Genomic DNA, 27,514 nt, shown 5'->3' on the forward strand with positions numbered 1-27,514 from the left:
CTGGCTTGGACTGTGTACAACTAAATAAGTTGTACAGGTGCCATTGCAAACTTAGTGGGGACTACAACACAGAACTTGCTTCGTAAGCTACATTAGCATTTGAGCTAAAAGTGGGAAAAGAGAGCATGTAGGTCTTTGATTAGTTATTTGTGTTCATCCTGTCTTCTCAGGTGATTCTGGTTCAGTTGGAAACCCTGAGGCTGGAGAACCGTCACCTCTCTGAGATGTTGCAGAAGGTGGAGTCTAGTGTGTTGGGGGTATGGAATGTGGAATAGCAATTAGAAGACCTAGCAGTGTGGTAGCAATAGTATTAGCACTTGTATATAATGCCTTTCGCACCTAGGCTGCCAAGTGCTTGATAAAGTTGGATAAGCATCATTCCCTCCTGTTGTACAGTTGAGGAAAGTGAGACCCAGAGATTATGATGATAGCTTGCTTTTATATAGCGCTTTTCATCAGTAGATTTCAAAGGACTTGAGAGAGGAGGTTGATGTCATTATCCCTGTTTCACAGGTGGAGAAACTGAGGCACAGAAAGGGGGAGGTGACTTGCTTAAGGCCACCCACCAGACCAGTGGCAGAGCGGGGATAGAACCCAGGACTCCCAATCCCTGGTTCAGTGCCCTAGCCACTGGCTCCTGCTGCCTCCTCTCATCACATTGTAGTAAATGCCATGTTTTTATCAGCTTGTCTTCTAGCTTTGAGCTGATTCAAGAGTCTGACTATAAATCCCAGATGCCTCCTCCACAAGTTTGAGAGCTATAAGTACTCTGGCTCTTTTAGCTACTGCACTGAAAATACATTTTACTTCCTGGTGAGAGGGAATTTGCTAGACTTTCCCCCCTCTCTTTAGTCAGTAGGCACTGGCAGAGATGTGGTGTTGAAAAACATCATATAAATCTACAGAAAATCCGTTGGACTTGCTGCTACCACTAGATGTTGCTTTGGGCGGTAGTTCTGAATAATAGGGAGGGAGAGAAAGATGGGGCTTAGCATAAAGGCTGGAATATACTGGTCACTATTGCAGAGATTTCTCAGAGCAAAACATCCTTTCAGCCTGGGTTACTCCCCACCTGTGCAATGCACAGGAAAGTAAAATCAATGACACTAAAATGAAGTAGCAGCAACATTCCGAGGGAAGATATTTCTGTGGCATTTTATTTTAGTGGGTGTAGGATGGAACTAATGATGTCTACTTTGTAGGCAGTATTTTACATAACCAAAATCAGCATGTCGTAGGGGGTGAGATGGCTGGATTCAGGCAACAGAAAACCTACTAGAGCTGTTTGGGAATATTTTATCCAAACTTTTTTCAGGGGAAAATATGAGGGGAGACGACAAACGTTCAGTTTTTGATCATGTTTTTCAACCAGCTCTAAAACGTACTAAGCTGTCGGGAGTCTGCAGTTTGTGCAAGAGAAACAGTTTTCTCGGGGGCCGATCTGAGACTCCCAGGAACTAAGGACCATCCCAAACCTCACCATCTTCCCATTGAAGTGCTAGGCACACATGTCCAACCTGCTTTCTTTAATGTAAACAGAGAGTCGCACAGACCTCTTCAAAAAAAAAACAAAACAAACAAACCAACCCTGACAACCCCACCAAAACACAATTGCATGCTGCATGTACAGCTCTCCTCCCTTGGTAGAGGATGAGAAAGAGAACAAACCACATGTGGCAGATGTTAGTCTTATTGCTTAATGCACAACTAGATAGTGCTGAGATACTGTGGACATAAGGGCATGGTAAGAACCTGAATAGAATGGAATAGACCGTGAGGACCGTGATAGCAGCCAGTTTGAATTGCCAAGCCTATCAGCAAGCTGAAGACTAACTAGTGGTCTCTGAACTTTTTCCAAGGTACAGCTTTGGGATTGTCTGTGAATGGACAAAAAGAAAGAGGGGGAAGTCTATAGAGGAAAAATAGTTGGGAAATAGAAATTTCCTTTCCCCAGTTAGAAAAAGGGGCAGGGAGAGAACTAGATGCCAAAAACTGAATCACTGTAGTTATGTACAAACAACCCATTTCTGCCTTTGAAAGACTTAACAATGTAAAGTATCAGAGGAGTAGCCGTGTTAGTCTGGATCTGTAAAAAGCAACAAAGAGTCCTGTGGCACCTTATAGACTAATAGACATATTGGAGCATAAGCTTTCGTGGGTGAATACCCACTTCGTCAGATGCATGTAGTGGAAGATTTCGTGGGTGAATACCCACTTCGTCAGATGCATGTAGTGGAAGATTTCGTGGGTGAATACCCACTCCGTCAGATGCATGTAGTGGAAATTTCCACTACATGCATCTGACGAAGTGGGTATTCACCCACGAAAGCTTATGCTCCAATACATCTGTTAGTCTATAAGGTGCCACAGGATTCTTTGTCGCTTTTAACAATGTAAGTAAGTAATGTGTGAAACTCAGAGAAAAGATTGGAAGTGGTATTTCAGAACTAGATACATTTCTGCTCATGCCCACAGACCCGGCATTGGCTATGTGTGTGTGGGGGTGGGGGGGAGGGATGGGGAAGGGAGAAGGGGCACGCGGAGGGAGTTTCTTTTGTCTATAATGGGCTCTTGGAGGCAGAATTCTAGATTTGTCAGTCCCATGTCATTACTTTACCACTTTGCTGCAGCAGGAAAGAAGTTGTTCCTTATGTAAAGCCCATTCAAATAAATAGAAGGTGCCTAGTACATCTAGCCACCCCAGTGCAAACACACTTGTTTGGGTGTACCTGAGGAGTCATTTAGCAGTTAAGTGACTCTCAAATTTGGCTTCAAAGTTCACACCCAGCTGAGATGAATGAAAGAAATTCACATCTCTGCTTATTTGATTAGCTCATTCTGTCTGGTTGCAGACTCAATAAGAGAGCAACAATTGATTTTACCCTCTGGAGGTATCATTGCTAGTAAAAAGCCTGGAAATTTCACTCCTTAAAACGGGACTCCTAGAATACATTCTAGGCAGAATGTGGTCCATCTGTGCTCTGGATCTAGATTATCTCTGTCAAAATCCGGAAAAATAGAAGTTTGGATTGACTTCAACATCTCTCCCTTTGTTAGGCAAAAGATGTCCCTGTAACAGACATCCAAGAAAGCTACACCACAGCGCTAAATAAATTAGAGTCTGAGAACCAGCAACTGCAGAAGGACCTGGCAGAGACTAGAGCTAAGTTAGAGTTCTCCACTCAGGCCTGCCGGGACAAGTATGAAAGCATCGTGCAGCAAATGCAAAGCAAAGTGACTGAGATCAAGGATACAGAATGCAGGTGAGAGCATGGCATGGGGACAGAGGTTTTTATTATTATTATTATTACAAAGGAAAGTAGAAGGCAAACGAATAGGTTTCTGATGCCACATTTTGTACAGAATATCTACCCCAAAACTTTTACACAAGGCCATTCTGGAATTTGCCATTGTGCTTTAAATGGAGCAATAGCTTTTAGTCCGTTCTCTTCATTCTGCAGTGCTGGCTGGCCTCTTAGGCTATGTCTACATAGCATTTTGGATTTCACAATGGGGCTCCCAGCCTGGGTTGACAGAGTTCGGTTAGTGGGGCTTGCACTAGCAGTCTAAAAGTAGCTGTTTAGACAGCGCTTTGACTGTGCACCTCGGGCTCTGAAGTCTAGGGAGCGGGGCTGGACTTCAGAGCCCAAGCTACACCTACAAAGTACTGTCTACACAGCTACTTTTAGACCACTAGTGTGAGGCCTGCTAACCCAGGTCTGTCAAGTGGGGCTGGGCAACTCATTGCTGCAGGCTGTGTAGACATGCCCTTACTGGTGCTCTTCTTCATTGCCGCTATGCTTAGCTGCTTTTGTGTAGCAAAATTAGCACATATTTGAAGCATGCATGCATTCTCCTCAGTAAACGTGTACTGGTTTTTGTGGAGGAATTAGCTGTGGCACAGGAAGCTGTGGTCGTAATAGGATGTTCCACAGACTGTAATACTTAAAATGACCAGAACAATAGAATAAATGGTGGTGTGAATTCCCTGAAGACTGGATGTACTTCTGGGGTCTTGTGAAAACAAGTGATAGCAGCCAGTTTGAATTGCCAAGCCTATCAGGAAAGTGAAGACTAACCTTTCTGAACTTTTCCAAGAAAAGGACCTTGGATAAGATCTGTAAAACAGAGCCAAACTGTCCTGACATTATATTTGTGCTTTCTGTCCTGCTCTCCAGAAGAACCCAGGAGCTGCAGCACAAACACGAGGAAGAAAGAAGGAAACTGCAGGCCAGGCTTGAAAAGACCATTCAGCACTACAAAGGGGAGATCCAGACTCTGAAAGCCCAGCATGTGTTGCCTGGGATGGGCGCTGTGTCTGGTGCAGCAGGCGGATTGAGCCCCCACATCAGCAGGAGCAGCTCTAAGGAATCCCTGTCCTCTGACTCGCTGCTGGGAGCAGACCCTTTGCCCCCTGTGCTGGATGGAAAACAAGATTTCACTGATGATGCATCCAGGGAGTCAGTCTCCAGTCAACAGAGAGAACTTGTGCCTTTGGTAAGTAGTAATATAGGGTTGTTGGTCACTGTTCAGAGAGAAGGGATATAGTCAGGAGTCTCCATTCTCTTATATGACAAATATAAGCAGGTTTCAGAGACCACCTTTTAAACACCACCATACTGTGTGTGCGCGTAGAGGTACGTTGTAACCCAAAGCCAGGAAAGCAAATAGTACAGGGATAATGAATACTGTAATAACTAGAATGACGGTTTGGAATAAGATTATTTCCCAGAACACTTTGGGGCAAGACTTTCTGCTGAAATACAAATTCTAAACTCCAAGTTGGTTCAGCTTGTAGTGAACTGCTTCTTCATACTGGAGTTGTGTACCAACTGACATAAGCAACCCGCTTCAGTTATTAAATATTCTGTATCCGTATCTGTTTGGTGAAACTTGGCTCAGGCATTTAATATTTTGTAGGAGAGGGAAAACTGCTATGCTGAAAATATAGTGGATGGGGAGAATGAAATCAAGTTTCTGAGGTAGGAAATTAGTTCACATATTTTTCCTAGTACTGATTGGAGGACACTTGAAGTTTTTTGGTTCTCCCCACCCCATACACTGTACTTTGTCACTATTTTATGGCTCTTAAAGGGCTGCCACTGGTATATCATTCCCCTACAGCATTAGTAGAGAAAGGGAGCTTGCCAGCAGGCAGCATTTGTCACAAAAAAAAGAGGGGATTGGAGAAGTGGTAGTAAACTGGATGACACGAGCCGCTGCATATCTGTGAAAGGCCAGCATTTTCTGTCTTGGGTGAAATCCAAGAGGCTCTCTCTGGATGTGGAAATCACCAATTGTCTTCTCTTGCCAAGAAATTGAAGGCAGGCTTTCCCTGATGGACAACAACTCCTTCCTGAGCTCATATTTTATCTCCCCTTCCCCTCCCCACACATTCCCTTCTCTGAATTTCCCCCCCTTGTTTTTAATGTAGTTTAAAACTTAGCTTCCAAATGTCCCCTTTCATGGGGTGAGCTGTCTGGGGGAGGCAAGTGAGTGGCAGAACCAGCTTCCGTTTTTATTTGAAAGAGTAGATGGCAATTTATCAACAAGGGCTGGCTGAAGAGGAGTGTGATGGGAGCTCAGTGCATTCCTCCCAGCTGCATGGGACTCGTGCCTCACAAACCCGTAATGTTCAAGGAGGCAGTACATAAAAGAAAGCAGGGACTTCATAGTCTGCTCAGAAACTCATTCCCGCAGTGGGGAGAGACAGGCAGCAGCAGGTGGGTGAGTAACATGCACAGGAAAAGGTGGCTAAACTCTGGTGATAAAACCATTGTAATGATTTAAACTTGTATTAGACCAGGGGTAGGCAACCTATGGCACGTGTGCTAAAGGCGGCACACGAGCTGATTTTCAGTGGCACTCACACTGCTCGGGTCCTGGCCACTGGTCCGGGGGGCTCTGCATTTTAATTTAATTTAAAATAAAGCTTCTTAAACATTTTAAAAACCTTATTTACTTTACATACAACAATAGTTTAGTTATATATTATAGACTTATAGAAAGAGACCTTCTACAAACATTAAAATGTATTACTGGCACGCGAAACCTTAAATTAGAGTGAATAAATGAAGACTTGGCACACCACTTCTGAAAGGTTGCCGACCCCTCCATTAGACAGTGGTTTTATACAACCTCTTTCATAGTCTTGAGTTACCCTAAAGCTGTGTAGAAAGTTCAACACTGAGTATGAAATCCTCGCCCCATTGAAGTCAACAGGAATTTTACCACCAACTTCCCCGGGGCCAGGATTCACCCTAGAAGTGCGGTGGTCGGGTAGGTAACTGTGGAAGTCATTTTCCACACAATAGTAGCTCCCACTTAGCCCTGGACATGCAAAGTCCTTGTTATGGAGAGTAGTTACATGCACCACGGTAGTGTTATAGGATTTTTCACTGCTGTTGGAGACTGGCTGAAGCTACCTGGAGAGTCAGTATCTCTCCCTGTGTGCCCTACAGCTAGCAACTAGGACTGAATTGTTGTATCAGTGACTTGTCTAAGCATGAGGAGGGAATGTCAACACAACTCATGTAGTGCTGTACCTTTTGAAAGTATGACTGGAATCCTGTTTTTGCTGACCTTCAGGCTGGCACTCTTTTACTGTGACAGGCTGGAAGCATGCCCAATCTCTGCATTATTGATTTCATATTACTGCTGGCTTTTTGTGGCGTCCTGAGGGCCTTGTCCCTTGCTCATTCAAAATCTAGCCCCTTGCTGAGTGGCAAGGGACTTAGAAGCAGATGTCCCAGCTATGGTTCTTCCAGTGAGGCTTCTGTTCCTAAGTCATTTGTTAACTTAGCCACCCAGGGCCTCACTTTTAGAATGTCACTTTTTCCAGCTGACCTTTTAAGGTTCCTAATCTGCCACCTCAATAAAGTTCCATAATGACACAACTTAGATTCTAGGTTCCCTGAACATGTTGAAACTGCTTGTGGTTCAGTACAGTTTCACTTGAATTAAATGCACTGTTTTTTCCCCTCACAGTCAAATGCCAGAATATTGCATCTGTTGAAGCCTCCTGCTGCAGTTTGTGTGCCCATGAGCCCTGTTAACATCTCTGTTTTCCTTTAGTGCCCCCTGCCTACAGCTCCAATTGGCTCAATAGCAGCAAGGTTTTTGGAGGAGGAAGAAGTGAGATCTCAGCATATCCTGGAACGCTTAGATGCTCACATTGAGGAACTGAAAAGGGAGAGTGAAAGGACAGTGAAACAGTTCACACGCCAGAAGTAACAGCTCTTCAAGATCTGTGGATTTGAAGACTGGTTTAATTAAACCACATCAAACTGAGGGGGAAGGTACTCATGAGCCTAATATAACACAGAGCTTGCAGGAGAGATGTCCCCTCATTCCCCAAGCTAAATTAGCAGTGTGGAAAACAAGGAAATCATGCTCGTCTCTGGAGCAAAACACTTTGCGTGGTGGGAGTGATTGTGCTGGTGACAGTACATCTCCATCTGAAACACTGACTCAGGAGGCTAGAGGTCTCTGTTCCAGGAGAGTGTGTGTGTTCACTGCCATGGAGATTGTGATGTCTTCCCAGAGCAAATTCCAGTGTAAACTATTTATTTAAAATTTATTTTTATATCTGTAAAAAAGATAAATAAAAGCAAAAGCAGAAAAATCCCTTCTCCCTGTTCTCATTTCTACTCCTCTTCTCTCCCCACCCCCCAAGGCACAAAGTAAATCTCTTTCAGCCAGTGAGTTTTCATTTGTATCCCATCTCCAGGGAATTAATCTGACCATCTGCTTCCAAGAGTTGTTATGCTCTTTTCAAAAAACAAGGTATACAGCAAGCCTAAGTGGGGGAGGAGACACTTTCCAAATGAAGCTCTCCTCTCCTAGTGTACTGTTTGGTAAATATTTCCTGGAGTTTCATGCAACTCCTACACCCGGCTGCTTGCGTGCTGTGCTGTTCATTTCCATCCGCTTCCATCTTGCTCTTATATTGCTTTCACAGATACTGAGGCAGTAAAATACTCAAGCAGAAAACAAAGGAAGGTGGCAGAATTCTCACTATGGTGATGGATATAAAAGAGGAGCAGTTGGAACAGAAGGTGAAGTCAAGTGTAAGGGATAAACACACATGAATGAGAGCCACTATATTTGTACAACAGCTGTATTACAGAGCACTGAGCAGCTGGTAGGAATTGTAAGAGTGGCTTTAGGAGTCAGGTCAGTGTGCCAGATAGCTTCTGAAAAGTTGTTTCATTCCGACAGGAGGAGTACATCTTAAGGCACTTGTCCTTGACTGTTTTCAGTGTGTTCTGTCACATCTAAGGGAACAGATTGGAGACCAAGCCTGATGCTTTTTTTGTTGATAATGAATTCCTAATCCACCCTCGCCAGCTCTTTTGTTTTATGTACTAGCCTCATTTATAAAGTGGACCGGATTGGCTAACCCAGTCACGTGGCAAGGTGGTGAGCTAATGCTGCCACATAGCTCTAGTAAGAGTCCTCACAATGAATAGGCCACTGAGCCAAAGTTATTGTAATAATTTGTCAGCTGACAAACCAGAAAGGATTTTATGTCCCTGTTAGAGATTCAAAGATCCCTAGGGGAGTTAGGTTCCCAGTTGCCATTGAAAGTCAATGGGAGTTGCACACCTAACACCTAGGTCCCAGCCTTTGTCTTTCCTCCTGCTCCTTTGTTGTGCTTCCTTTCCCTGCTTTTCAGACTCCACCCTCCCATTCCATCTCCCCCATGCTCATCTGCCCCTCCTTGGCAAGGCTGTGGGTTCCCTGAGCATGATCCAGGTGGGCATTGATCCGCACTACTCAGCACTCTGCTGCATTAGCTTGACTCATAAATGCAGCTTGATTTAAAATGTACCCTGTGCGGTATTGGCGTCTCCATCCCCACATTTGCCACTCCCTGTTTCTCTCTGTCCTTATTAGTTTTCCACAACTTTTAATCAGTTTCACACACTGAGAAGACCTGAAATCACTGACTGCATGAAGACTTGCCATAAGTGATAATCAGCTCCATCGATCCAGACCATCCAGTGAAGGTGGTAAGTAATGCCTGTTAAAACAAAGGCGTTATATTCTGTTGTTGGAAGCTTTTGCCTCATTCCCTCCCCTCTCAACAACTATGTGTCAGTGTATGTTTGAAAGCTCTCCTATGTTGCCTGGGGAATTAAAAAATGTGGAGGATTTGTGGATCCCACCAGCTGTCCTTGATAAATGTAAATGATGGTTCTAGAGCCATTCCAGAGACTGTTGTGCCATACAATGGGACCTAGTGCCCTTTTGCAATGTGATATTTATTATGGAAACTTCTTTTCCCATATAACATATAGGGCCTGAAGTCACACTATGGTGGCAGGATTTTCCAGCACGCATAGAATCATAGAATCATAGAATCATAGAATATCAGAGTTGGAAGGGACCTCAAGAGGTCATCTAGTCCAACCCCCTGCTCAAAGCAGGACCAATTCCCAGCTAAATCATCCCAGCCAGGGCTTTGTCAAGCCGGGCCTTAAAAACCTCCAAGGAAGGAGACTCCACCACCTCACTAGGTAACGCATTCCAGTGTTTCACCACCCTCCTAGTGAAATAGTTTTTCCTGATATCCAACCTGGACCTCCCCCACTGCAACTTGAGACCATTGCTCCTTGTTCTGTCATCTGCCACCACTGAGAACAGCCGAGCTCCATCCTCTTTGGAACCCCCCTTCAGGTAGTTGAAGGCTGCTATCAAATCCCCCCTCATTCTTCTCTTCTGGAGACTAAACAATCCCAGTTCTCTCAGCCTCTCCTCATAAGTCATGTGCTCCAGACCCCTAATCATTTTTGTTGCCCTCCGCTGGACTCTTTCCAATTTTTCCACATCCTTCTTGTAGTGTGGGGACCAAAACTGGACACAGTATTCCAGATGAGGCCTCACCAATGTCGAATAAAGGGGAACGATCACGTTCCTCGATCTGCTGGCAATGCCCCTACTTATACAGCCCAAAATGCCGTTAGCCTTCTTGGCAACAAGAGCACACTGTTGACTCATATCCAGCTTCTCGTCCACTGTGACCCCTAGGTCCTTTTCAGCAGAACTGCTACCTAGCCATTCGGTCCCTAGTCTGTAGCAGTGCATGGGATTCTTCCGTCCTAAGTGCAGGACTCTGCACTTGTCCTTGTTGAACCTCATCAGGTTTTTTTCTGCCCAATCCTCTAATTTGTCTAGGTCCCTCTGTATCCGATCCCTACCCTCCAGTGTATCTACCACGCCTCCTAGTTTAGTGTCATCTGCAAACTTGCTGAGAGTGCAGTCCACACCATCCTCCAGATCATTAATAAAGATATTAAACAAAACCGGCCCCAGGACCGACCCTTGGGGCACTCCACTTGAAACCGGCTGCCAACTAGACATGGAGCCATTGATCACTACCCGTTGAGCCCGACGATCTAGCCAGCTTTCTATCCACCTTACAGTCCATTCATCCAGCCCATACTTCTTTAACTTGGTGGCAAGAATACTGTGGGAGACAGTATCAAAAGCTTTGCTAAAGTCAAGAAATAACACATCCACTGCTTTCCCCTCATCCACAGAGCCAGTTATCTCATCATAGAAGGCAATTAGGTTAGTCAGGCACGACTTCCCCTTCGTGAATCCATGCTGACTGTTCCTGATCACTTTCCTCTCCTCTAAATGTTTCATAATTGATTCCTTGAGGACCTGCTCCATGATTTTTCCAGGGACTGAGGTGAGGCTGACTGGCCTGTAGTTCCCCGGATCCTCCTTCTTCCCTTTTTTAAAGATGGGCACTACATTAGCCTTTTTCCAGTCATCTGGGACCTCCCCCGATCGCCATGAGTTTTCAAAAATAATGGCTAATGGCTCTGCAATCTCACCCGCCAACTCCTTTAGCACCCTCGGATGCAGCGCATCCGGCCCCATGGACTTGTGCACGTCCAGTTTTTCTAAATAGTCCCGAACCACTTCTTTCTCCACAGAGGGTTGGCCACCTTCTCCCCATGCTGTACTGCCCAGTGCAGCAATCTGGGAGCTGACCTTGTGCGTGAAGACAGAGGCAAAAAAATCATTGAGTACATTAGCTTTTTCCACATCCTCGGTCACTAGGTTGCCTCCCTCATTCAGTAAGGGGCCCACACTTTCCTTGATTTTCTTCTTGTTGCTAACATACCTGAAGAAACCCTTCTTGTTACTCTTAACATCTCTTGCTAACTGCAACTCCAAGTGTGATTTGGCCTTCCTGATTTCACTCCTGCACGCCTGAGCAATATTTTTATACTCCTCCCTGGTCATTTGTCCAATCTTCCACTCCTTATAAGCCTCTTTTTTGCGTTTAAGATCAGCAAGGATTTCACTGTTTAGCCAAGCTGGTCGCCTGCCATATTTACTATTCTTTCTACACATCGGGATGGTTTGTTCCTGCAACCTCAATAAGGATTCTTTAAAATACAGCCAGCTCTCCTGGACCCCTTTGCCCTTCATGTTATTCTCCCAGGGGATCCTGCCCATCTGTTCCCTGAGGGAGTCAAAGTCTGCTTTTCTGAAGTCCAGGGTCCGTATTCTGCTGCTCTCCTTTCTTCCTTGTGTCAGGATCCTGAACTCGACCATCTCATGGTCACTGCCTCCCAGGTTCCCATCCACTTTTGCTTCCCCTACTAGTTCTTCCCTGTTTGTGAGCAGCAGGTCAAGAAAAGCTTTGCCCCTAGTTGGTTCCTCCAGCACTTGCACCAGGAAATTGTCCCCTACACTTTCCAAAAATTTCCTGGATTGCCTGTGCACCGCTGTATTGCTCTCCCAGCAGATATCAGGGTGATTAAAGTCTCCCATGAGAACCAGGGCCTGTGATCTAGCAACTTCTGCTAGTTGCCAGAAGAAAGCCTCGTCCACCTTGTCCCCCTGGTCTGGTGGTCTATAGCAGACTCCAACCACGACATCACCCTTGTTGCTCACACTTCTCAACTTTATCCAGAGACTCTCAGGTTTTTCTGCAGTATCATACCGGAGCTCTGAGCAGTCATACTCCTCTCTTACATACAACGCAACTCCCCCACCTTTTCTGCCCTGCCTGTCCTTCCTGAACAGTTTATATCCATCCATGCCAGTACTCCAGTCATGTGAGTTATCCCACCAAGTCTCTGTTATTCCAATCACATCATAGTTCCCTGACTGTGCCAGGACTTCCAGTTCTCCCTGCTTGTTTCCCAGGCTTCTTGCATTTGTGTATAGGCACTTAAGATAACTCAACGATCGTCCCTCTTTCTCAGCATGAGACAGGAGTCCTCCCCTGTTGCGCTCTCCTGCTTGTGCTTCCTCCCAGGATCCCATTTCCCCACTTACCTCAGGGCTTTGGTCTCCTTCCCCCGGTGAACCTAGTTTAAAGCCCTCCTCACTAGGTTAGCCAGCCTGCTGGCGAAGATGCTCTTCCCTCTCTTCGTTAGGTGGAGCCCGTCTCTGCCTAGCACTCCCCCTTCTTGGAACACCATCCCATGGTCGAAGAATCCAAAGCCTTCTCTCCGACACCACCTGCGTAGCCATTCGTTGACTTCCACGATTCGACGGTCTCTACCCCGGCCTTTTCCTTGCACAGGGAGGATGGACGAGAACACCACTTGCGCCTCAAACTCCTTTATCCTTCTTCCCAGAGCCACGTAGTCTGCAGTGATCCGCTCAAGGTCATTCTTGGCAGTATCATTGGTGCCCACGTGGAGAAGCAGGAAGGGGTAGCGATCCGAGGGCTTGATGAGTCTCGGCAGTCTCTCCGTCACATCGTGTATCCTAGCTCCTGGCAAGCAGCAGACCTCTCGGTTTTCCCGGTCAGGGCGGCAGATAGATGACTCAGTCCCCCTGAGGAGGGAGTCCCCGACCACCACCACCCTCCTCCTCCTCTTGGGAGTGGTGGTCGTGGAACCCCCATCCCTAGGACAGTGCATCTTTTGCCTTCCAATCGGTGGAGTCTCCTTCTGCTCCCTTCCCTCAGATGGGCCATCTAGTCCACTCTCCGCATTAGCACCTGTAGAGAGAACATGGAAACGATTCCTCACCTGTATCTCCATTGCTGGTGCATGGACGCTCCTCTTTCTTCTTCTGGAGGTCACATGCTGCCAAACCTCCTCACAATCCTTCTGTCCCTGCTGCGCCTGCTCTGAATCTTCAGAACATTGTGGCCGTAGAAGCATCTCCTGACGTCTGTCCAGGAAATCTTCATTTTCCCTTATGCAACGCAGAGTTGATACTTGTTTCTCCAGCCCTCGAACCTTCTCCTCCAATATGGAGACCAGCTTGCATTTTGTGCAGACAAAGTCGCTTCTGTCCTGCGGAAGAAAGACAAACATGGCACAACCTGTGCAGGTTACAACAGCTGATCGCTCACCTTCCATATCACCGTCCTCTTAGGAGCTTCCTCAACTGTTGCAGGAACTACTCGGAGAAACCTGCAGATGAAAGCCTCAGTGCGCTCTCCCTAGGCGAACTCCCAGGCAAACTCCCGCTGTTAGCCTCTGCTGTTCGCCGTTCAGCTGGTTCGCTGCTGACTGCCCTTATATACCAGTCAGGCCCACTCAAGGCCCAGCTGGAACAAAGCACTCCCAATTCACACTTTTCAAACAAACAAGCAAGCAATCAAGCACACGGTCAAACTGACCAACTGTCCCAGCAGCAGACACTCAGATACTCACCAACACAGCCCCCCTAATGCAGCACTTAGCGTACCTCCTCTCGGACAGCTCCCAGGCAAACTCCCGCTGTTAGCCTCTGCTGTTCGCCGCTCAGCTGGTTCGCTGCTGACTGCCCTTATATACCAGTCAGGCCCACTCAAGGCCCAGCTGGAACAAAGCACTCCCAATTCACACTTTTCAAACAAACAAGCAAGCAATCAAGCACACGGTCAAACTGACCAACTGTCCCAGCAGCAGACACTCAGATACTCACCAACACAGCCCCCCTAATGCAGCACTTAGCGTACCTCCTCTCGGACAGCTCCCAGGCAAACTCCCGCTGTTAGCCTCTGCTGTTCGCCGCTCAGCTCAGCATAGTGATGGTCTGACTCTCCTCTGGCTCTGAGTTCAATTGGAGCAGAGGCAGGTCAATGAAAACAACTCAGCAAGGCCCTATATATAGGCTAACCACTAAGGCCAAAGGGGCAACAATAGCAAAGGATCTCAAGGCTTCCATGAGCTGAAGTATATAAACATTAGGGTGGTGGAATCCTGGCCATTATCTAGTCAGTGGCAAAACTTCCATTGACTCCAATAGGGGCCAGGAGTTTGCTCTGTGATTAGCAAAATCTAGTAAATCCTGAAGTACATGATGGTTGCAGATGAGCAACACTAAAGGTTCTCATGTGTATAAAGCCTGTGCATGGATGACTAGAGAGGAAAGAAACTTAACAGACAGACTGTGCCATGAAAGGAGCAATTACTCCAGTTGCATCAGGCCGGGTTATACAGCCACACTCTGAGATATTCCATTCGCTTGCATTTTATTACAGTGCATGAAAATACTATTCCATCACCATCCCATGCACCTAAATACGCTATTACATTTGGGCCATTATTGAAGCAATTAGCTATAATAATTGATAGATGGAGGAGCTGAGAGGCAGTTATCAAAGTTCTTCACTTGTATGTGTGTAGAATAATTTTCCAATATCCAAAAGGATGAGACCTCTGACATTAGCAAATCACAGCCAACAATGTGAATTCTTAGCTCAGAGTAATTACTTCTCTGCATGGCATAGGGTTACAGAAACTCTCCCAGTCCCCTTTGAGACTGAAGGATAATAGTCCATTTGAATTGGTGGGAAGAGTTGACTTATCAATAATGTGCGCTATAAAACTGTAAAGTGTACCTGTCGTTTTGTGAGGAGGAGGAATAGGGTTGTTTATCCTGGGGGAGATGGCACAGTGAGTCCAGGCTTTATGGCACTTTTATCTGGGGCTGCAGGGTTTCCGTGCATTCATTTATGCCTTCTGAATGTTGAACATCCCTCAGAATAATTACTTGGTCCTAGCAGTTTTATAATTAATGACGCTAGAAGGTTTTTGTTTATTTGATTTTGGTCTTTGAACTCCTCCTTTTAATAACACCAAACGTTTGCCTTCTGTTTCATTTAAAAAAATATGTGGAAACCAACTTGTAGTGAGTTGTGCCTTGATTTCTAGTCCGCACCACGTGAAACGGAAAGGCTGCCATCTTGGCAAGACTTTTAATGCTGGTCTTACCAGATATGTGACAGGGCATCAGATGTACAGTAGATTGTTCCTTATCCATGTGTGATATTGCATCTAGGTCATGTGTCTACTTAATCCAAGGGGTGATGGTGTACACAGAGAGAGAGAGAGCGACTAAACCAAATTGGCTGGTTGTATTGAGGGTAATAACAGTATCCTATAGTCCAGGAGAGAAAATGAGTCCTGGAGACTCTTATCGTGATAGGTGATGGGAAATCTGTACAAAGAAACTATTTTTACTGCTATAGCTCTCTGAGCATCTGTTACATGAGTAGTTTGGGCTTCTCCTGCCCCAGTTCCAGCTTCCTTCCCCCTGCCATTTTACCTGCTGGGTGAAGGTCTAGGGACTTTCTTGTGACCAGCAGAGTTTTGGTAAGAGGAGCCAGAGCCTTGTCTCCCTCTAGCCATTTGCAGGGGCTTTACTATGGTCAGACTTTGGGAGCAAGCATAGGCTTCTGGGAGCAGCCTGTATCTGTGTTGTCCGGGTCTGTAGAGGCATGGGGCTGGCTGCTGGACCCTGAGCAGGAATACTTGCTGGGAATGAGGGCAGGCTGAAGGACTGCCCCTTGGAATCACACTCAAGGTATGCTACTGGCAGTCCCAGCTCTGGCCACATTGGATTCTGATGCCATGGTGATTGGATGGAACTGGTGTAACTGAACATGCCAAACTAGTCATTTCAGATGTTGAAATTCCCAGTGGCTAAAGGCCAGCCAGAGAGGTAACAGTTCACCAAATGGGCTGCGTATGCCTGGGTGGAGCTGAAACACTGTAAGGATCCACTTGTATGAAATCAGAGAGCTCTGTCAAACCTCATGGCCTTCTCCAGCTGAAAGCTGTGGTCCAAGGGAAAAGGCATTCCTCTGCCAGAGGCCAAAATAAAGCAGGACATGCTTCAACCAAGGCCCACAATAATGTTGTCATAATAGTCTTGGCTTAGTCTTCACAGAGCTTGTCAGAAAGGGTTTCCTTTTCTTCTGTCTGCATCCCTGCTGTGTTATGTATTCTGCTCTCCAGGGAATCACCTCCCTGCTGCTGGGATTACAACTATTAGCATTTCTGGGGGAGCAGCTGCCAATCCACCCAGCCCTGTCATAGTTCAGTGACAGTGGGCTACCTGAGGGGGGCTTTACTTTGCTTTTAGATGCTGCATGGAGTCCCTTTATCACAGCGCAGTGCACACAGTCCCCCAAGCACTGTTTTCGCTGGCATTCTGCAGAATGAATTGCCAGACAGTATTTTTGCCAACAGAAGGAGCTCAGATTGTTCTGTGAGTGCAATAACTAGAATGAGAAATAACAACTTTTTTGTTTTGGGAGAAAAAATCAAGTTCAAACAAAATGCTACCCCTTGGAACATACTGAAAAATATGCACATTGACATTTTCATGAAAACGAAGTGTATTTTGTGGTGTGTTTTTTTTGTTTGTTTTTTAAATTTTTCCTCAACTATTAAAAGTGAGACCACCCAGACTACTTTTCATGCCTTCTGCATGGAAGTTTCTCTATGAACAGGGCATCTATCAAAATTATGGTTTCCTATGGGATATTAACAATAATGTATTTCTGTACAGACCCAAAGTTCCACTGATTATGCCTGTTAGGGCAATACCCCAGATATCCCATCACATTCAGCTGTTCTATCTTGGACAGACAGGTTGGATTCTTTTTAAATGTTGGTTTGAGAACTAACATTATTCCCAGTTTAACTGTGACCTTTCGTATGGAAGAAAGCTCCTTTTGTGGCTGAGATAAAAGAATTGTAGTGTGCTAGATGGAACTGAGTTACCCCCTTATAGCAAAAGTGTTTACAACTCAAACATCCAAGTAATAAGGTAAACATTAGTGTTTTTTTTATTGAATTGAAGATCTAGTGTAAAAACAGTCATTTTGCAGTATCATTTAAATTCGTAAGACAATGAAGTGCACAAGAAAGCCTTCACTTAGTATATCTTCTTTCAATAGAACATCTCTTCCCTGGGATGTATTTTGTTATGCTAGAGATACACAGAATCATATTGCAAAACTAGAAGGTGCTTTCTTTTCCCTACCCCATGATTAATCAAATTCTTCTTGGAGTAGCCCCGATAAACCTTTTTGCTGATGCACGATAATTCAGAAACCAATAGTTACTGCTGAAATGTTAATGAACTGTGGACATAAAAAGTCAATCGCTTCCCTCAAACCATTTCTCTGGAAGGTATCTTCTAACAGTGTCTATAATTAATTTGAATTCCCTACACAGCTGCTCACTTCATAACAATTACTGATTTTTTGCTCGTTTTCATCTTGCATTGGCTCTTCCAAAGATACCTGAATGTTGTTCTATATTTGTAGCTTTGATGGAGGGAGCTAATGGGAACAATAAAATGATGTGGGTTTTAGACATGTTGAAATGTTGTTAGTTTGTGCAAGATGACGAAAAGAACGAGAGGGGGTTTACTGGGTCTCTACTTTGTATTTCAGGATGTATGAGAACTCGAGATTGGCATTCTCTTGCACCATGACACACACCTCTGTGCAGCCAGAAGTATTACATGTTCCTTCCCAGTAACCATCTTTACTCAGGGTCAGAGGAGAAGTGTCTTTACCCCGAACAAATGCCTTTGCTATACTATGTAGCTTGAGCTTAAACTGGACATTGCGATTGGCTGGCAGCAGGCCAGCAAGTGGCTCCAGTAGTTCATAGCTTTCTGCCCAGTTTCTATAATTCTCTGGAAAAACTGGCCACTTCACTTCGGTGTTTGGGCAGGAGATGAGGTAGTTGAAGATGTAATTGTAATTGCCTGGGTCTGACTTCTTCTTGGCAAAGATTCTAAGAACAAACTTTCCTGCATGGGGGAGATGGATCTTAAACTCAATTTGGTTTCCTCGATGGATTTCCATGATGTGCCTTCTTCTCATATCCTCAGTCAAGCTAGTGTTATCCGAATGCAGTGAGGGAAGGACACTTATATCTTTACCCAGCGTGAAGGTGATGGAACACCGCCCGTCATTGGTGTGAATGATGGGGTCAGGATGTGATGGCCTCAGGAATCCTTTCCGCTCCGTGAACCAGCTGGGTCCAACAGGCTGAAGTAGGTCCTTTGGGAAACACATGTTCTTGTCCACAGAGCTGCACTCTAGGGTGTATTCTAACACCTCATTGTAGTGATCCTCTGAGCCTTTGGAGGGCTTGGCAAAGACCTGTAGCTTGAGATTCCCAGTCTTCTGGGGATAGATCTCCAGTTTCATCCCATTCTTTTTTAATGTCATTAAACCATGTTCCTCAGTTTCCTGCAGCTTAAACATAAATAATAGTGGAGCACGGCTCTCGATAGAAATTGTTGCTTTTCCGTTTACTGTGAAATACAAAGAAAATAAACTGTTCAGGAGTTTCCTCCAGTTTGTTTATATAAAACCCCTGCACAGAATGACCTGGAGGACTGAGTGACCCAAAGGCTCACCAGTCAGTGAAATGAAAAGGTTGCAGTTGGCTGGTTCTAACTTGTCAATCACTGGCCAAATCAGTGTCCCTCCCAAGGAACAAGATGGGGGTGGTTGCTTTGGAACACTTGGTTATCTTATTTTATACTGAATGAGATGGAACTGGTCAGTGGTCTTGGATCCTGCAGAAGATGGAGGCCTGTGTGAGCTCTTGTGTTACATCTCAAGCTGCCCACACTGTTAGGGACACAGGAATTGCCAGGCTGGATCAGACCCAAAATCTAGTCCAATATACAACAGAGGCCAGCACCAGCTGCTACAGAGGAAGGTCTGAGAGCTCTACTGTAGGAAGAGATGGGATAATCTGCTCCCTGTGTTAGGTCTCATCCTGATCTCCAGTAGCTCAAGATTGGCTTAAGGCCTGAAGCATGAGGGTTAATATTCATTATTGGTAACTCTGGATATTTTTATCATTCATATAACAATCAAATCCCTTTTTGAATCTTGTTAAGTGCTTGGCCTCTTGTTTGAAGCCCCTTAACAGCTTGAGCCATTTCTGTTTTTGCAACCTTACAATAAGGCCAAGATTTAAAAAAAAAAAGGGGGGGGGCCCTAAAATTAGGCTCCTAAATTCATAGTTAGCACCTGAATAAATGACTTATGCCAAAGGGAGCTGCTGGTGCCCAGTCCTGAAAATCAGGGTGCTTATTTAGACACCTATGGTAAATAAGAATTTAGAAGTTGAGCTGTAGATACCCAGTTAAAAATTCTTGCCCTTATTTTCTAGGTGGAGTTAAATGTTTACAGCCATGTGATGGGGTATGTACCCAACAGAAGTAACAAAAGAGTTAACTGGAGCCAGAGCAATTAATGTATTGGTAACACCTGGAGGGGGAGCCAGGCACACATGAAGATGAAGCCTGGCTGGGGGAGGGCTGGGTGATGAGCATAAAGGGAGGAAGCCCAGCTGAGAAGGATGTAGGGAGAGAGGGGAAGAACTTCGCAGTCCATTTCTGGTGTCTGGAAATTGGAAGAAAGACCTAGAAAGAGGCAGATGTACAGTGAGCCAGGTGAGGGAAAGGGACTGAAGGAAGGCCAAGGTAGGAAGAAGTGCAGGGAGGCAGCAAGGAATCTGAGGGAGCAGACCTGTTGAGTTTTTGGAGCTGGGCCTCCAGAGAGAAAGCCCTAGCAGGTGTTGCTCCAAACAAGAGTGGGAGGACACCATGCAGCGCCCGGGAAGGGGTGAAGAGTCTGAGGAGGAATGAGCTTAGGTAGGGACAAAGAGTTATGTTCAGTTGAGTTTATTGGACTCTGTCTGCTGTGGAAGGGGTGAGCCTCTGTGACCTAGCTGGAGGGTCAAGTCACAAGAAGAGGCAGACCATTGCAAAGCCAGAGGCTGAGGAGATGCTGGAGGAGGGCCTGCTACACCACACCAAGCCATGAGGGAGCATGCCAATGGTGAGTCCACTCCATGAAAAGCTGCTAATATAGAAGCTAGTTTAAGTAGCCCAATCTAATATGCAATAACACTTCTGATTTCACACCTTTGGGACTGAAACCACAAGCAGATCATATTCACTTGGGATTTCTGTAGGCCCTCGAGCCTTGCGCAACCATGGTTTACCCCAAACAGACAAAAATTGGGTCAGTGAGGGAAGAGAGCCTCTCATGCTACCTATTTATCAGCAGTGAGTGGGAAATGTAACTCATCCAGATCTGTACGAGACACGAACGCTCTGTAATGTTTCCTGTTGGGTGACGTTACCTGTTTGGATGATGGGTGTTTCTGGATGTGCAGCCAGCATTCCCAGCTGGTAAAACTGAATGTTGTATAACATGTTGCTCTCAAACTCTTTCAGTGTCAGAGCTGGCTTCAGGAGCTGCCAGTTGCTGTTGTCTGGGAAATGATTATTAATAAATAGGGCCGGGTGAGTAAGGAAATAAAACTCCTCGTATCTGGAACAAGAGGGAAGAGGTTAGCAAAAAATGGAAAGTATTTAATTAGTTGTAAAATCTTTCAACCATGCATCTCAAAAATTAAATGTAACAGTATTCTAGAAGTGAAAGCAGTGTGTGGAGTGTTGACAATATGCCCAGCTGCTATTATCTCTTTTAATAGGGTGCTGCCATGTGAATGGTAGGGGAGAGGACAAGGGCCCATTCCTATATTGCCTGTGTAACCCAAAACTCCCAACCAAGTCCCATTTTCAGTCCACAAGGCAGTGTCTCTTTATTCAAACACTTATGCGCATGCTTATCTTTAAACACGAGTGGCCCCGTTGACTTCAGGAGAAAAGTTTTCATGCTTAAAGTTAAGCATGTGCATGAGCATTTGCAGGATTGGAGCCTTAATTTGTAGATGCTCTCTTATGCAAATTTATAACATACTGCAAGGCCTCTCTCTTATATATGAAAATGTGGCCTCATATGGCCCTCTGGGATATCAGGCTACAGTTTTCAGATGCAGTCAATCAAAATACAAGGTCTGAGAAAGATGTCCCTTTTAATTGCATTTGGGGTGAACCTTACACCAGTTTTAAAACTAATGACAAAGTGCTCTTAGAAGTATGTGGTCTGATTTCTCCCCACCCACAGCAGCACCGATAAATGTTCGATACCTCTGAAAATAAGACTGATAGTTGTTTAGAAAAGAAATTTGTCCTTTTTTTTAAAAAAAGCCCCCAATTTTTCATTTGCTTCCTCTTTCTGCCTCTGGGCAATTGTATTGGAATTTCCTGTTTAATTAAAAAATGGAGGATTTAGGAATTTTAGCCAGTTGAGTGATTTTAATATACAGGGCACACCTTAAAGCTTTCCCATTAGGCTTATAATACAGAAAGACCTAGTTTTATAATGTTTGCTTTGAAAATTAATTTAAGTATATGAAATAACTAAGAAATAACCACATGTATATACTTCAGTTTTAATCCAGAATAAAAGTAGAGTTTTTTGAACATTTTTGAAAGCCCAAATATTTTAATGCAAGTATCTGGGGAATCTATTAGCAGGTGTCTGGATTGGCTGGTTGCTCATGTTATCCCATCTTTTTAAAAGATAGTCAAAAGGTCTGCTTCATGTAATGACAATAGAGAGCAAGATTCTCTTCAGTTCCAAGTATAATCCTGGGGTGAGTTGTTGAATTCTGGAGTTTTATTTGTTCAAAGACCCAGTTGTAGGTGCTCTTGAAAATTCTACCCCCTGTAGCCTCAGTCCCGTTGTCATAAGTGACTTAGGCCCAGATCCTCAAGTGCCTAAATACCTTTAACTCCCATTGATTTCAGCTCCTAAATATCTTTGAGGATTTGGCCCTTAGAAGCTAGGTCCCATGACTGTCATTGAGACTTAAGCTCCTAAATTACTAAGGTGCCTTTGAAAATGTTACCCCAGGTGCCTTTGTCATAAATTAAAAGTACAGAGTATAAAAAGACTGAACTACCAGCAGCTGCTTCTCTCCCCTCCCCACACCAGAAAATTTTATTAAAGCTCAGACCAAACATTGCCCCCTTGCCACACACACTGGCCCTCTTCATGCCCCAGGTTGTTCTAGGTCTGGGTGTTAAAATAACAAATGGTACCGTACTGAAAGGTGAACTTGCTGCATGAATCATTGACTGAGCCACTTCCCCAGGTGCTGTCCAGCAGATGCCACCTTCCATCAAGGTAAACTGCATTCCAGGCATGGTTACTATTCCCTGTAAAGGATTGTCCACGTCTGTAACTGTACCCTTTAGCGTATCCTGATAACTCCATGCACTGTACACCTGCAACACTGAGGGAAGGAGGGAATTACAAAGCAATATCTTATTCATAGGGAGCTTTTAATTTTTATACAGTTGAAATCATGGGGCTGCACAGGGGTGACCATGAAAATTAGTGTTTCCGTCAGCATTAGATCCCAGAATCCTGTAGTCACCTAGTTCTTTCCTCTGATTGCTAGACCATATGCCTTCATTGCTCACAGACAAAATACTGATTTCATGTGCAGTGTCTATTTTCTTTGGGCTTGTCTGAACTGCAGTTATAATTCTACCAGCCCAGGTTGGACTGCATTCCATTGGCTATCTCCCTATAGGAGATACAATCTGTTTCTTCCAGTCATGAAACATACATTCTGGTTGAGCCCTGCTTGGCTAGTGGACTCAAGCAGAGATGGTCTTTACTAGGCTGTGATGGATAATGCCTCCCCACAGGAGGCTGGGTACCAGCATTGATCCAACTGTGCTAAAGTCTGTTGACACCTTCTTGATATAGAGTAAAATGAATCTCTGACCACGCCTTTTTCTGAGGGTTTGGGCAGTGTGTTCTATTTTAGGAGAGGGTATCTTTTTTCCATTCCTGGTATGATTCTTCACTCTAGTTTAGTGTTACAACCACTACGACAACAGAACACACTTGATTTCCTCCATCTTGTTACTCATTGGAGTCACTTCCAAGATTACCCAACAGTAGAGACAGCCATCAATTTTCAAGATGGTGGCTATCAGTCTCTGAAATAAGTGATCCCAGATTTTTAATGCTGCAGTAAGATGTCCTAGATTTTCCTAAACTGATGGAAATTGGTTTGGAAAAAAACAAAACAAAACAGTTTTTCTCTGAGAACGCATTAAGGGGGTGGTGGGGAAGATCAGTCCATATTATTTTTATACAGAATGAAAGTGAACCCATCCACTGGACTAGACATTGTTATGTAAATAAAATTAAAATAGATTTTGCATGAATCAGTGTCTGTGCGATGGGAGAACAAATGGGATCTAAACACATTGGAATCCTGTGGACTGTTTGTCCAAATTTGCTTCATTTAAGCAGAAGATTGTTCACTGAATAGGTTGGAACTGAAATTTTTCTGGTTCATTGAAAAATCTTGTATTAAATGGAGCAGATATTTAACACAATAAATGATGTGTACTTTAGAAACCAGATTATCTGTGGAATGAAATTTAACTCAGTGAGATGCAAAGGGATTCATATGGCAGAAATAAGGAGAGCTACAAATTGATGGATGGATATTTGGATAGTAGCAGGTGATATAAAGAAATTTAAGATGGACAACTGCACAACAAAGCAAGGTATTCTTTGATCTATAAAGAAATCTCCTGTAAAGTTAGGGTGGTAATAAGGCAGTTTTACACAAAGGTCTATTAAAACCTTAATCTGGATTATTATGTATTATTTGTGTTGTGTTTGTGCATAGGAGCCCCACTTATGGACCCCAGGATGCTATCAACTTCAGTAGGCTTTGCATCAGGCCCTACGAGGAAGATACTGTTTTAGGGAAGGATCAGAGACTGCAGTGGTACTAAAACTGGAGTGTGATGAATTGAGAGCCAGTGAAGGAGTTCAAATTAGGTAGTATGAGGAGAAAGGAGAGGTGAGGTGGCACATACTACCACTGTATAAACACATTCAAGGGCGGAGACTTCTTTATATTATCTGGGAAATGGGGCAATCAGGATTAAAGGCCTTGAAAGAAAAAACTAAAAGAAAATTCAGGGTACACATGAGTAAGCATTTCTTAAACCCATGCTTAAGCCGGGCATAGGATAGACCATAACATAGAGGTAATGAGGGATGGCCTGTCACTGGAAATATTAATCAACAGGCTGGTCAAGACTGGAGGGAGAATTGCACTGGGAAACCTTATTGATGATGCAGAAGGCCAAAAAAGTTGACCTACAATGTCTTTGCCAGTCCTTGATAAGTTGTGAGCCAAATTCTGTTCTGTTTCACGGCAGTAAATCTGGAGTAGCTCTGTTGATGTGAATGGAGAGAGCTTGGATTTACACTGGTGTAACTGAGAGCAGGAGCTGGCCCATTGACTTGAAGGAAGATTGTAGGTAGGTGTTGCCAAGTAATCTAGGTGAGTTGGGTATCTAATTCCTGTAAGCCCTCTGAAAATCCCAACATTAAACATGTCTAAACAGAATGCCAAGGGTCATATTCTGCCCCAAGTTACCACCCCTGCAATCCCATTTAGGATGAAATTAGTAAAACTATCCCAATGGTGAGAGAAACCAGAATGTGTTTGCAATTCCCAAGGAAAGAGGTAGATGCACTACTGCTAGAGTCATTTAACAATGGACTGGGCAAAATGCTGGCTGAACATAAAATATAGGAACAACCCTGTACTGGCAGGAAGATGGACTAAACAGGTTTCTTACATTTGTCATTTAGATGTTATACAAATAAAATAAATTGTTCAGGACTAGGGAGAAGTGTGAGGAACTCAAGAAATAGCCAACAAAGCCAGAAGACAGGACCACATGATGGTAGATGATGACATTAAATGCAATGTAATCTGGATTGGAAGAAATGATTAAGCTGATTGCACGGGGTGATGCCATCATTGTAAACACTTTAGTGAAAACATTTGCTCAATGCACAGAGATAATTAAAAGCAATAAAAGATGCTGGCCTGTGTTAAAAAGAAGATAAAGACCATGCAGACTAATACGGAGAATGTTACACTGCCTTTATATATCTGAATGACACATCTTTCCCTTCAATTCTGGGTTCAATTTTGGTGAACTCTTCTTAAAAAAAAAAAAAAGAGGGAGGGTGGGTAGGAGGGGGAGAAATGTTCCAGAGAAGGACAACCGAAATGGTACATGGCATATAGGGGGGAGGTGATTCCATATTAGAGAGTAAAAAGATAGGACTATTGAATATGGAAAAGGTAGAAAGCAAAAGGAGAAGGCCAGTTGAGTGGCTGCGTGTACTCATACCCATAATGCCTGCATAAGGGCAGTCTATGCTCAGGTCTACACTGGAGACTCCAGTCAGTTCTGCTGAAAATTTATTGTATTGAAACCTGGGAAGTGCAAATGCTTTTGTGCATTCATACTAGCCATGTTGAGTCAGGTCCCATGTCCATGCTAAGGCTGTCCTAAGCTGATTTATCTCACCATCGCAAACAATGGGTTCACAGTGGTCCCAGCAAACAAACCACCTGCATTTTGCTGACTGCTACCTGAGAAGCCAATTTTGGACAATTAAATATTGCTGAAGTATTTGTAAAAATTCATGATTTCATTCATTTCCAAAAATGTTTGATTTTTAAAAGTTGGCCTTTGGGTGCTGACCTCCCAGTACCAACCTCCTAAAAATGCCCTGGTCTTCATTAATGCCCTACCTTCCCCTGCTACAGGACTCTCATCTGGTCAATCATAGGAGGTTTGCCAGCTGAAGAGGTATCCACCCATCATTTGTGCCTTAGATCCTTGTCCACACTGGCACTGAAGCAACTGAGGCTCATTCAGTGACGTGAACAGGAATTGTGTGGTGCTCATAACTTTTGGCGAATCAGTTCACTCATTACAGTTGCCTCAATATGGATTTAAGAGCCTAATTTTAGGCCCTCGTTTTTGAAAAATGTGGCCCTTGAAACATTTGAAATCAGAGTTCTGCTCTTTCCCTACTGCCCTCATAGTTAAAGACTATCTAAATTGTGCACAAGGATGGTAAGAAGAGGCAATGAGGTCCTCTTGCTGGAATGGAATGTCTTTGTCTGGCAACAGAAACAGAGGAAATGTGTTATGGGTTGAGTTAATCCTTGTTGTGGGTTGGGTATGACCTTTGTCTTACATTCAGGATAAATGTAAAGAAACCATTATGATCAGGTGGCTGAAACAATAGCAGTAGCACCCAAAACACAGACACATGCAAAAGCTGAATAAAAGCTGAATCATGTGGCCCAACAGGTTTCAAATATAGGGGTTTGGGCTTTGATTGGTGGAACTGTTTTTACTCCTGGGGTAATTCTGCACCATAAAAATTCTGCATATTTTGTCAAAATAACAATATAATCACACCCGTTTCAATTATTTTTGGTCATTTATTTCAAAATACCTATCAGCAAGTATGTCTGTAACAATACAGACAAAGATTCAGGAAATGTTTTTTTGACAAACAGATTCCTTACTAAGCATATTAATACAGAACTCGGAGTAATAATTCATTTAAACTACAATACAGAGCTGTATTTCCCATGCCCCTCAGAAGCAGTGCAAAGGTTTGGGGAAGTCAGGGGTAACGGAGGAGCTGAAGGAGAGGGAAGTAAATTGCTGGAAAGGAGCCTGGGTGTGAACTTGGAGGTTTGTTGAGTATGGGTGGGAAAAGTATGGAACAGGTTTTTTTCAGGGGCGGGGAGGGATTGTTAGGGAGCTTCCCGCATGCAGACCCTAGCTGACCCCTAGCCTCTCCCATTCAGTCAGGCACATCTGCCCCATCCCCTTGTGTTCCTGCACCCCCATGTGTCCTTGCACTCCCTTTCCCCATGTGTCCCTCCACCTCCACCCAGACACCCATTCTCCTCATCCCCATGTGGCTCTGACCCTTCCCCCGTCTCTGTGTCCCTGTACCCCTTCCTCCTGTCCCCATGTGTCTGAGCCCCACTCAGCCACTCCCCTGTCCCTATGTGTCCCTGTGCCCCCACCCAGCCACTCCCCTGTCCCTGTGTAGCTCTGCACCCCCTCCCATTCATCACCTGCCCCAGTCTGTCCTCCCCCACTAGCCCTTATGAGCCCTTGTTTGAACCGCCCCCAGCAACTCCATGTTGTCTGTTTCCCCTAGCCCCTGTCTCCTGACCTGGCTGACAAGGGCTGCAAAGAAGGTAGGCTCTTTTTCTTCCCTGGCTGGCCAGGAGGGGCTGCTTTGTTCTATCACCACAGTGCCCTCTGGTGGGCAAAAGGTGAAACTGCAGCAACATTTCAGCAGAAGCTTTTTTCTGTGCAAAAAATTAAAAATATGTGTGGCTCATTAATTATGCGCATGGGCAGAAGTGCAGAATTCCCCCAAGAATATGTTTTGGTCTGTGTGTGAGGGCACAAGCTGAAGCAGTGAGAGAAAGCCAAGCAGACAGGCACAGAAGGCTGGTAATACGACCTTGAGACTGAA

General features: G+C 44.5%; 2 protein-coding genes across 11 annotated transcripts in view; one reads left to right on the forward strand and one right to left on the reverse strand.

The window, feature by feature from the left end:
• The window catches only part of CEP63 (centrosomal protein 63), a 43,587-nt gene extending 35,969 nt beyond the window's left edge, over positions 1–7,618 (forward strand). For 8 of the 10 annotated variants that reach the window (XM_054039957.1, XM_054039960.1, XM_054039956.1 and 5 more), the window contains 4 exons: positions 171–257; positions 3,058–3,263; positions 4,179–4,497; positions 7,075–7,618. In XM_054039957.1, coding sequence (XP_053895932.1) covers positions 171–257; positions 3,058–3,263; positions 4,179–4,497; positions 7,075–7,233 — 771 coding nt within the window. In that variant the 3' untranslated portion in view covers positions 7,234–7,618. The remainder of the gene's footprint in view (positions 1–170; positions 258–3,057; positions 3,264–4,178; positions 4,498–7,074) is intronic. The other 2 variants (XM_054039963.1, XM_054039965.1) reach the window with 2 other exon arrangements.
• Positions 7,619–17,103: 9,485 nt separating this feature from the next.
• Positions 17,104–27,514, reverse strand: part of KY (kyphoscoliosis peptidase) — a 45,100-nt gene continuing 34,689 nt past the window's right edge. Inside the window, exons 12-14 of the mRNA XM_054040240.1 lie at positions 22,203–22,391; positions 20,388–20,578; positions 17,104–18,537 (exon numbers count right to left, since the gene is read on the reverse strand). Coding sequence (XP_053896215.1) covers positions 17,636–18,537; positions 20,388–20,578; positions 22,203–22,391 — 1,282 coding nt within the window. The 3' untranslated portion in view covers positions 17,104–17,635. The remainder of the gene's footprint in view (positions 18,538–20,387; positions 20,579–22,202; positions 22,392–27,514) is intronic.

This window comes from Malaclemys terrapin, chromosome 9, assembly GCF_027887155.1.
Source record: "Malaclemys terrapin pileata isolate rMalTer1 chromosome 9, rMalTer1.hap1, whole genome shotgun sequence".
Lineage (NCBI taxonomy): Eukaryota > Metazoa > Chordata > Testudines > Emydidae > Malaclemys > Malaclemys terrapin.